We start from the raw sequence: 11,092 nt of genomic DNA, 5'->3' as shown, positions 1-11,092 counted from the left end.
TGAGATGTTCTCATGTCTTACCTGAAGGGCGCGAGTTTGAATCAACTCACTCCCTCCCTCCAACCCCCTAAGTACAAAATCCCAAAAAAAAAAACACACAAACACACACACACCCCTCTTATTAGAAATGCAAGTGTGTTATTTCCAACTCACTCCCTCCCTCCCAACCCCTAAGTAAAGGTTGAATTTTAATATAAAATCCAAAAAAACACACACATGCGTGTGCATGCACACACACATCTCTTATTAGAATTGAAGGTGTTTCTTATTTCCAAGCATTACAACAAGTGATGTCCATTTCATAGGCGTTCAAAACCACAATGTTAAATTGTAATTTTGAATTATGTGTCATATGAAAGGGTCTTTTTAATAATCTAGTCAACGCATAAGGTGAACTTACTTTTGTGGTCTAAGTAAGAATGGAATAACAAATGCATATAGTCCACTTGTAGCACATGTATGTCTTTAGGTAGAGATGAGTGACTCTCAACCACACATGGAGAAGGCACTAAGGATGTTTATTTCTTGTGTTCAAAGTGGATTGAGTGCAATATATGATTTCTATTGCAAGTGGGTTTGGTCTTTATCCAAAATGTTTATATTAGACCTCACATACATACCACTATACCTATTACTCCACCTTGCCCTTGTTATATGTCACACCTTGCCCTTGTCATATGCCATAATGAAGGCTTTTCTTGATTTTTTTAAGGTGTAAGATCGAGCTGCGATAGTAAGACACAAATCTTAACAAATAATGTTCAATTTCAACCCATAGAAGGTAAGTAGGGGTCTATATACACCTACATGTAAGTAGGGGTCTATATACACCTACATGTAAGACACAAATCTTAACAAATAATGTTCAATTTCAACCCATAGAAGGTAAGTAGGGGTCTATATACACCTACATGTGAATGTAATGTCAAGGATGTCCATTTGTGCCTAAAAATGATCTTAGAATGCATATTCGTTCTCAAGCCTTTACATTGTTAAACACCATGGCTGGTGAAAATGAGTGATGCATAGGCAATATTGCCTTCGAATAAGTCCAACATGTCAACTTGGTCATGGACATACAATTTTCCAAAGAAGTACAATATCAACCCTATAACAAACCTAATGAGCAATGTAAAAGCTACAACTTAAGCATGTGAAAGTTAGCACATGTGCATCTCATAGTATCATAGTTCATTGAGCTAAAAAATTATTGCATCCTTGTGTGAGCTTACTTTAAAAAAATAAAAGCATCCACAAAAACATATTTTTTTACACATAGTGACTTTTGAGTTGGAAATTCAGAAAAGTTAAAGGAAATCTAAAAGTTCAAATATAGGATGATGCTATTTTATTGGTCAAGGTCAAGGAATAGAGCTATAAAAAAAGGTCGGATAGTGTATATTTCACGACAAAGATTGAGGAAAGAGGTTAACACGTGTGATATTGGAAATTTTAGTTATATATGCTGCTTGAATTTTTTAAAGAAAAAATGGCCAAGGTCAATAATTCTTATGGAGGTCAATTTTTGAAAGGAATAGAGCTAGAAAAAAAAGGTCGGATAGTGTATATTTCACGGCAAAGATTGAGGAAAGAGGTTAACAGGTGCAATTTTGGCAATTTTAGTTATATATGGTGCTTAAATTTTTGAAAGAAAAACTAGCCAAGGTCAAGAATTCTTATGGGGCTCAATTTTTGAGAGGAATAGAGCTAGAAAAAAAGGTCGGATAGTGTATATTTCACGGCAAAGATTGAGGAAAGAGGTTAACAGGTGCCATTTTGGCACGTTTAGTAGTTATATATGGTGCTTAGGCCCAAGATCCCCCCGTTTACGATTTTCACCACCCGTAGGTGCTTTTTTAATCCGCTCGTAGGTGATGCTGTCAAGAAAGCAGCTTGTGGGAGTTTGAACCCAAGACCTACCGGTCCTAGGCCAACATCTTCACCAATTGGGCTATCACCTCATTGAGTTCTTATAGGGTTTACACATCATGTACCCACCTTATTTTAGAGAGATAGGTACAGAAGGGTTTACATATAGCCACCCTTTTTTAGATGGGTACAGAAACAGATTTTGTTCTGGGGAGGGTTTGAACCCGGGTTCTTAGTTTGAAAGGCCACGAGCTACACCAACTCAGCCCAACACACGCACCAAGGTACGTGCACTTTTTTGCGCTAATATCTTGGTAAGACCCCAAAAAAAACCCGGGAGGTCTCACCAGTGCTCACATACCCCAGTTGGTAGTGTAATTTTCTTGGCTAAAATTCAGAAATCCCAGTTAGAATCTCACATTGCCTTTAATTTTAAGGGATAAAATTTGAACATTCTAGCTATAAATCGTGGCAATTGTATAATTTTTAGTGATATTTATGCCTAAATCCTTGTTAAGCCTAAGCATTGCCTTTAATTTTAAGGGTTGAAAAAAACGTTTTTTTTTGAGTAGTGCTCCCCACCTCATGCTTATGGGGTCACACCTAGTGTAGGGGGATGCCTTTTTGAGGGTTTGAGAGTGGAGTCGTTCACACATGACAACCCGTCACACGAACCATGCAAGACTCAGGCACACTTGACAGGCCTCCTAACATTGTACTATCCTCCTCCCTTACATGTACTTGCTTGCCTTCATCATGTTTCTTTTTGGATGCTTCTTTAGAGGTTGTAGTTTCCACATCTTTCTTGCCCTTCTTTTCATTCTTTGCACCCCCCTCTGTATCCACACCCGTCTTCTTTGCAACGGGTGTTTCCCCAAGGGCAAGAAACCCTATTTCCACATATCATGTCATTCATAAATACTAATTGAAAGCATTAAGAACACAAAGGCTATAGTCCAAAAGACCCAAAACATTAGAAGTACTCACTGTCATGCAACTCATGCTCTTGTTTGGGGATCATGTCAATGGGATAATCTATCCACCAAGGACAGTGTTCACACTCCACCATGCGTGCCAAGTGGATTGGGCGGCCGCCAAACAAATTAACGAATAGTCACAACAACCAGTCATATTGGAACATCAAGCGGTGCTTGTACGCCTGCTATAAATTGTAAGTACATGAATAAATTAGTGAGAAGTTATCTTGTCTGTGTGTTCTGTGTGTGCAAATCTTTGCCATGTTCTGTGTTTATAGCAGATTATATTCTTGACGATTTTTCCCTCTGAAATTACGCAGTAGTTAATTGACACATTGATTTATTTATGTATTTATTTATTTTAATTGAAAGATGTTATTTACTTCAAGCTGACCTAGTGTGGACAGACACGTGTTAGCTACACGTACATTTGTAGGGACTCGGGAATCTGGATGTACCAACGACCAACTGCATGTACTTGCCATTTGTCGAGAATGGTGGGTGGGCTCTCAGTTGCCTCTCAAAAACGTGGGATGTGCCGACGTGGCGGCTGAAGGCTGGGTCCAAGGAAGCCACGTGGTAAACGATCTCATCTAGAAGGTGGGCGAGACCAGATCGGACGGCGGAGATTGAGGCGCTGAATGCGAGAGAAAAGCGCCGACGCTGACGTGGGCGGTGTCTCTGTCACTACCTGCTAGCTGGGCATATATAATAAATATTATAATATTTATTTGTAAAAGTTATATAACGTTTGCCAACTGGCAAGGGGGTCCACGTCCTGGCCTTTCCTTTTCGATGTGAGCCGTATTTTGTCGTTTCCTTGGGCGCCTTTTCTTGTTTGTCCCGATTCAAGTTAAGGGGCGGGTCACGCCTCGCTTTCTCCACACGGCAATCTCAAGACCACATGGCCTCGAAGACAGCGGTCATTCACACCACAGCATCTAGATTCCAATATACAGTTGAGTGTATCCATTTTTAATTTGATTGTAAAAACAAAAAATGTTAAATCATTATGAAATAAAAATAACTTAGTCTATCCATTTACCTTCCATTCTGTAATAAAAACAAGAAATGTAAAATCATTACTAAAAAAAAAAACGAGGAGACACTTTTCTTCTCATGGGGCCAAAATCGAATACTTGTCCAAGGGGCGAAAGTTTGCCCCCTTATCCACCTTTCCAGTGTCCGCACCAGTGTCAAAAATAAACTTTTTTTTCTAACCAGTGAAAAAAAGGGGCGAAAGGACGCCCCCTTATCCACCTATCCATTATTCGCACACCAGTGTCAAAAATAAACTTTTTTTCTAACCAGTGAAAAAAAGGGGCGAAAGGTCTCCCCCTTATCCACCTATCCATTGTCCGCACCAGTGCCAAAAATGAAAGCTCAACCATTTTTTATTTAATCGGTTTTTTCTAACTAAACTTTGCAAATTTCCAATCTTTAAATTCTGGCTACGAAAAATAACAACCGATAGTGAGCAAGCCTCCTTATGAGAGTATATTCGGGTCAAAGTTATGCTTCTTGGATAAAAAGTTTTATGTAACCTCTCTATTTTGATATAAATTTACAGTTTTTTTCCAAAAAAATCAGTTTTTCTTAATTTGAACGGTGAAAGTTATACTAAAGGATAGTTTTTTCTTACTCAAACTGGGCCACAATCTTAAAACCATTACTTATGTACTCAAACTCGAGTGGTGATAGAGAGGAGTGGAATTTCGTGTGTAGGGATAGAAATCCGGAGATATACTATTTAGCGTTGCTTCACACTATCAAAGTCAAAACCAATTCACTTGAGTGGGATAGAGAGGAGTGGAATCCCCTGTGTAGGGATAAAAGTCCGAAGATATACAAAGGGATAGAGGGGAGTGGAATTTCGTGTGCAGGGATAAAATCGAGAGATACACAGAGGAATGTCGAAGTAGCAAAGGCCGCTGTCGAGGACTCTAACGACGCTAGGGTGTGTAACGATTTTTTAAGGATACAAAAACATACTTGGTAGTTGGGAAAGCTTGCATTTACTACCCATTTAGATTTTTGGAAGACCAAATAAAGATTTTTTTATAGAAGGATACAAAACATAATTAGAATTTCTCTCTACTGTTTTTTCAATAGATAGAGATAGTTGTCGATCGCAATGGTTAGAATGGGGTTCGAGAACGCGATGTTGAGGGTTCAATCTTCCGTTTGCATGTGTGATGACACTTGTATATGGGAGATAACATATGTACTTTCTACTTTGAAGCCAAAAAAATTTTATTTTTAAAAAAGAGAGAGAGCAAGCTATATATATTTTTTGCGTACGTGCGTGCGTGCGTGCGTGGCGTTACGCCAAATATATAACGAGGCCTGATCGTCTAACTCGCCCCTTTTTCACCCCGTAGGAATAGCTTCAACAGCCATAGCCAGGAAGCCCTAGCAATTTCCATCGCCATATCTAGAAATCGCATCGAAATCCCTAGCAGCGTTATCGCCATGGTCCGAAAGCAACTCTTCATAGCCATAGCCAGGAAACCTTTCAAGCTTCAATCGCCATAGCTGGAACGCCCTTGCAACTTCATCCGCCATAGTTAGAAAATCTAACAACTTCATCCGCCATCGTTGGAAGCAGCCCGGTCATATCCAGCCGTTTCTCTCTGGCAGTAGCCATAGCCATAGCCCCACTGCCATTGCCATTGCCATCCTGGGTGAAGACAAGACGTCGCCATTACAGTAGTACGCTCTGCGCAGGGGGCTACATACATTCTTTCAACGCAGGCGTGTCGCTATTGGCAAAAAAGCAAAGCGCGAAAAGAAAAGAAAAGAGGGGAAGCGAAAGTCAATTCCTGTGCAACGTCCTCTCGCCTTCCTGCCTTTCGAGCTTTCCATCATTTCTTTTTCTATTCTGCGGGAGCTTTCTAAGGAAGGTGACGCGGCGTCGCTGTACTGCAGATGCTTCAGAATCAGAGGCGTGCATTATTGGAGGTGAAGGGGATCGCAGCAGGAAGCATCCGGCGAGGGCAAAAAGGCGGATTCGACTTCTGCACAGGATTTCCCTCACAGACATCGTATCTTCGACGCATTTAAAGCGGTAAGGGGGGGAAGCCAGCAGATAGAGATCGTAAATACACGAGAATTCACCGGTCCACCTCCTTCAATTTTTCCCGGTACTTGCAAACCCTCCCCTTGTTTTATGCTTATGTCGCACATTGTTTCCATTTCTTCACGACTTTCTGCAAGTTTAGCACATTGTTTTCCCCCTACTTTAAAAATTGAATCAGGGTTCTAGAAGGCACGTCTGTGTTTGTTCTAACGGCACAATCACATATTCTGCCTTATACGAGCGTCAATCAACATCGTTTTGGTGTTAAACCAGTTTTTAGAAAGCGAATCAGTGTGTAGCGGTTCAATCACGTTGATAAAGCAAATCAATGAACGCCAGTTAGCATCGTTTTTGTGTTGATCGCAACAAGAAACGACTTAATCCTGAGCTTAATTGTAAGTTCAGATTCTGGAAGGCTTAGTGTAATTGTAGGACCCAAATGACTAAGCTTAATTGCGAGACCGAGGTTACCACAAGGCTTATTGTGATTAGTCTTCTTTTTACAATCTGCTTCAATCTTAATCTTTCATAGTGCGAGGTCTATTTAGGCTTTCCCTTTCTTAGTGCTTACTTTGCGGCTTAGGTAATGCATAGTTTGCGAGTCTGCAGAGCTGTGATTTAGGGCTAGCTTATTGACTTAAGGGTGCTCTAATTGTGCTAATCTTTTGGACAGAGAATTGAAGGACAATTTTCTTATTCGCACAGCCCTTAAGGACATAATTGTGCTCCGATTAAGCTAAGCCAATGACTGAAGATTTCATTTATGTTGATAAACGGTTTGTTTATCTGATTAAGGGCTAGTGCACCTATGGTGCTAATCCAGAGCTGATATATAGGATTTTTTACGGATTTAGTGTTGCCTTTCCTAGACAAGAGTGCTCTGGGTAATGCTAGTTTGATCATGAAGGAGCTGATAGACAGATCTGCACAGCTCTAGCTTGTGCTTTCTTTAAAAACCTTAATAACCATATTCAATCCATGAAGCAAAATGACGTCAGGATGTAGCACATCACCACATGTATTAATGTTATAATTTGCAGTAATTAATTTTAGATGAGTTCCTTTGTATCCTTGCCCCAATGGGCCAAGTCTGAGCCAACAATACATGTGGATGCCTAAACATCATTTATTTATGTGCTACATAGTCGAGTAACATGCTTAAATGTGCATATGTTGATGTGGATGTGCTTTGATGGTTGGTTCGCTGTTCTCTTGGATATGCAGGTTTCTATGCTTCCTATGGCCACCCTTCTGAAGTCCTTGTAGATAACCTTGATATGCTCCACATTGTGGACAAAATAGTGTAAAAGTTTGTTTTTTGGGTGGAAGCAGACCCAACACTAGGTCTTTGACACATATTTCAGGAATTAATCCAGGAGTAGCTCCCAGTAAAGGAGTCTTATTATGGCTGTCAGAACAAAGCATAATGTGGGAGTCAAAGACCCTTCTCCAATCTCTCCTTCTATGTTTCATATGGCTTCTCTTTCGTCGGCATCTTCACATGCCTTGTTTACTTATCCTCCGAACACTGGCTCATTTGCTAATTCAACTACTGCCACTGGACCTGCATATTCTTCTGTAAAGAGAAGGTTCCCGCCTCGCAAGGTTGAATATGGGTCGATTCCTGGCTGGCTTGAGGCGATGAAAGATTCATCACCACCTCGTGTTAGATGTTTACAGAAGGATGCATTTGACAAGTCAGATATCGACTCAGTTGATATGCAGTACAGAGCATGGACGGTGAGTACCTTGATTCTTTGTCTTGACATTTTCTGCGGGAGGTTAAGCTCAGCCTGTTGTGTACTCTGTTTTGTTCTTTTGGATCTCTGCTTAGTTGACTTTAGCATTATGGAATTTGAGAGTTTTGAGTTAATTTCTGTACCGGTTTAGGGTTGTGCAGCCATCCCATGTTAGCAAAGGCTAGGTTCACAAGCTTCCACCTGGAAACTTTGAGGTGGCCTTACAACGGCAGTGGACATCGGCCACCAAGTTAAGACACATAATATAGATGGGAGCGGTTCCCAAATATATTATGAGAGCTAGCCTAGTGGAAAGGGGTTCAAACCACTGGTCTGACAGCACTGAAAAGTTGTCGTGCTTCTGTCCCATGTCCACCCTTCCTAGGCCAGAAGACATACTGGGATCTTGGCTTCTGCTTTGTGGGCTCTTCACGATGATTGCAATGTCCCAGCAAATATTTCTGCCATGTGGGCCAATTCTATACAGGTGGAGGCTTGTGAACCTGGCATAATATCTTCTGTTTGCGATCTCTTCCCACCTGGTTTTCCTTGTATTTAGTATACTTATACTTAGAACTTAGTGGCACACAAATCTTTTTTCTTGCACAGGCAAATCATCCCTCGGCACTTGACAAATTTGAGAAAATACTTGAAGCTGCAAATGGGAGACGTATTTTTGTTTTTCTAGATTATGATGGAACACTTTCACCGATTGTCGAAGACCCTGAATATGCTTTCATGTCGGATGAGGTTTGTTTGCTCTACCAGTCTACTTTGTCATACCAGAAACATTTACTGTACAGTTTTCCCCACTAATGGTCTTAATACAACTTCAGATGCGCACTGTGGTAAAAGAGATTGCAACACTTTTTCCAACAGCAATCATCACGGGAAGAAGTAGAGAGAAGGTATGAGAGTTTTTTAATCTTTGTATGTATGTAAAAGAAAGTACTTTTCTTTATTTTCCTGTGTCAATTCATATATATTTTGAGTTGATACAATTGGGTGAAGTGGTAACAGTGAATATGAACCCTTTCTTCAATGGCAGGTTTATGAGTTTGTCCAACTGCCTGAGTTATATTATGCAGGAAGTCATGGTATGGACATCATGGGACCTGCAGGAGGCTGTAATGGCTCTAATGCCCAGGGTACAAAGATCTTGGATGAAGAGGTAACTGTGGCTAAGACCCAGGCTCCCAATTCAAACACAGCTTAAACTCAACGATGTCAATGCAATATTCATACATTTTACTCTGGTGATTGTCTTATGATTGGCTTTGGTGTGGATGATACAGGGTAACGAGGTGGTCTTATTTCAGCCGGCCAGCGAGTTCACTCATGTCATGGATGAGGTAAAAATGGTTTGGCAGGACAAGTAGAGTGTATTGCTTGATCAATTTTTTTAATCTGCAGTGCCTGTCATGGTTCAATCTCTGAACAATAGGAGAGAATTTCCTTTGGAAAACTTCTCCTAGTTTTCAAAAGGAGCTCTGGCATACGCACAAACCCAAGAGAACTTTGGTGTGCAGCCTCTTGGTGTTGCAAATTAGACTAGAGAACTTAAGTTTTTCAGCTTTTGGTAGCATTAAGTGCTTTCAGTTTTTTTTTTTTTTTTGTAAGGACTTATTTTACTGACAAAAAAGGTGCTTGGATGTGAAGATCTACAAGTTGTTGGAGGAGAAGGCCAATAAAGTACCTGGAGCAAAAGTTGAACACAACAAGTTTTGTGTTAGTGTTCATTTTCGATGTGTGAAGGAAGAGGTAAGTGATGTGATTTTTGCCTTCTGGATCTTTCTGTTGCATTTGATATAGTTCTTGGTACTGAGATTGGTTAGTGACCTTTGAAGTTTGGTTTTGTATTGGTCTTCCAGAACTGGTTGCCTTTAGCAGAACAGGTGCAACATGTCCTAAAATCATATCCAAATCTTTACCTTACTCAAGGCCGAAAGGTAAATCTTGTGACACCAAGTTGCCTGTATGGAAAGTGCAGATAGAAACTGAAATTCAGTTTTGGCCAACTTTTTAGGTCTTGGAAGTTCGTCCTTCTATATCCTGGAACAAAGGGAAGGCATTGGACTACTTGTTAAGGACACTTGGTAAGATAATTCTGGCCATCAAAGCAGATAGTTGCCGTGATATGTTGTTTCAGCATCATTCACATTTGTCTTTGTTTTGTTTTCGGGGCCAGGTTTTGGAAACCGAAATAATGTTTTTCCAATATACATAGGAGATGATCAAACTGACGAAGATGCTTTCAAAGTAAGGGTCTTTTGGAGTTTAAAACCTTGCAATTGCTTTTGGTAGTGTGTGCAACAGTTTGTATGTTGGCTAGCCAACCAACAGATACTTCTTTTGTAACCTTCTGATGCTCACCTTAAATCTACTAGGTGGTGGCTAGAAGGAAGCACGGGCTTGCTATACTCGTCTCAAATGTTGTCAAGGACACAAATGCTGTGTGTTCACTACGCGATCCAAGTGAGGTATCATCTCCCTTTGTGCAAGTGCCACTTGATCTGAATTCTGGCCTTAATTCGTCAGTTATGTAGTGCTGATCGACGTTAAGGTTTACTAAGTCCTCAAAATGGCTTACAGACTAAAGAACTTTGGTCCATGTTAGGTCCTTGAATTTCTGCGGCAACTGGTGAAATGGAGACGGAGACGTCTAAGCAGGCTTTTTTAAACAGTTGTTGAATTCGAGCTCACCCTTAAAGAGTGTAGCTCATTCTGTACACTAGAATGGAAACGCCTTAATGAGGGGAAAACCTCAATGAGGGGGAAATTCCACACATAAGGCTAATGCCATTTACATGTCAAGGAAATAGTATTTGAAGATGCAAAGAAAAGCCCTGCACAGATTTCTAAAGGAAAGGATTTCTGTCAGAGGCATATGCTAATAGAGTATATTGGTGCAGCTCGATGTCAACGTGCTCCACCACCCCGTTTTTGGAGGACATCACACATGAGAAATTGTGGGCTTTTTGCTTTTATGACAGCGCTTCAGTACCCCCACAAAAGCATTCTTCATTAACATTGCATCAATGAGTAAAATAGCTATCGAGCACTCTGGTGTTTGAAAATTTTAAATCCTCGTTGGCTTGGAATTTTGCAACTTGCTTATTTCTTTTCTTGGTCATAATGAAATTGGCTAGTGTCTTCCAAATGAAACAGTAGAATTCATGTTGAGGACACAACCTACATCAAGCATGATGTTAATAATAAGGCGTAAATATTGGCCTTTTCATTTCCTCAACATTTATTGCGATGCGAGAGCCCGATATCAAGAATTTAGCTTTAGTTCAATGACGTTGGCAGTTACATGTGACTGTACTATGAAAGAGTGATTTTAGAAAGGACAATGAAATCCACAAGCATCACTCTTTTTTGGCGTGTGACATCAAACAACTATTCCAAAGTGCTGTGGTTGAACT

The 11,092-nt window shown here is 40.4% G+C and overlaps 1 protein-coding gene and 1 pseudogene across 3 annotated transcripts; one reads left to right on the top strand and one right to left on the bottom strand.

Moving 5' to 3' along the window:
* LOC147611386 (uncharacterized) overlaps positions 1-5,411 on the bottom strand; it is a 13,047-nt pseudogene extending 7,636 nt beyond the window's left edge.
* LOC147611385 (putative trehalose-phosphate phosphatase I) lies at positions 5,158-10,753 on the top strand. Of its 3 annotated transcripts, none has more exons than XM_086784455.1 (12): positions 5,158-5,989; positions 7,150-7,665; positions 8,274-8,414; positions 8,501-8,572; positions 8,713-8,835; positions 8,960-9,016; positions 9,324-9,425; positions 9,536-9,613; positions 9,691-9,760; positions 9,853-9,923; positions 10,052-10,144; positions 10,282-10,753. In XM_086784455.1, the coding sequence occupies exons 2-12, from the start codon at positions 7,330-7,332 to the stop codon at positions 10,342-10,344; spliced, it is 1,206 nt and encodes a 401-aa protein (XP_086640581.1). In that variant the 5' UTR covers positions 5,158-5,989; positions 7,150-7,329; the 3' UTR covers positions 10,345-10,753. The 3 variants fall into 3 exon arrangements, with proteins under 3 accessions (XP_086640581.1, XP_086640582.1, XP_086640584.1); XM_086784456.1 differs by lacking the exon at positions 5,158-5,989 and adding an exon at positions 6,117-6,320; XM_086784458.1 differs by lacking the exon at positions 5,158-5,989 and adding an exon at positions 7,816-8,151 and having other exon boundaries at positions 6,580-7,665.
* Positions 10,754-11,092: the final 339 nt, after the last annotated feature.

This window comes from Cibotium barometz, chromosome 47, assembly GCF_041138505.1.
Source record: "Cibotium barometz isolate CiBa-2024 chromosome 47, ASM4113850v1, whole genome shotgun sequence".
NCBI lineage: Eukaryota > Viridiplantae > Streptophyta > Polypodiopsida > Cyatheales > Cibotiaceae > Cibotium > Cibotium barometz.
This window is presented reverse-complemented; position numbering and strand designations above follow the sequence as displayed.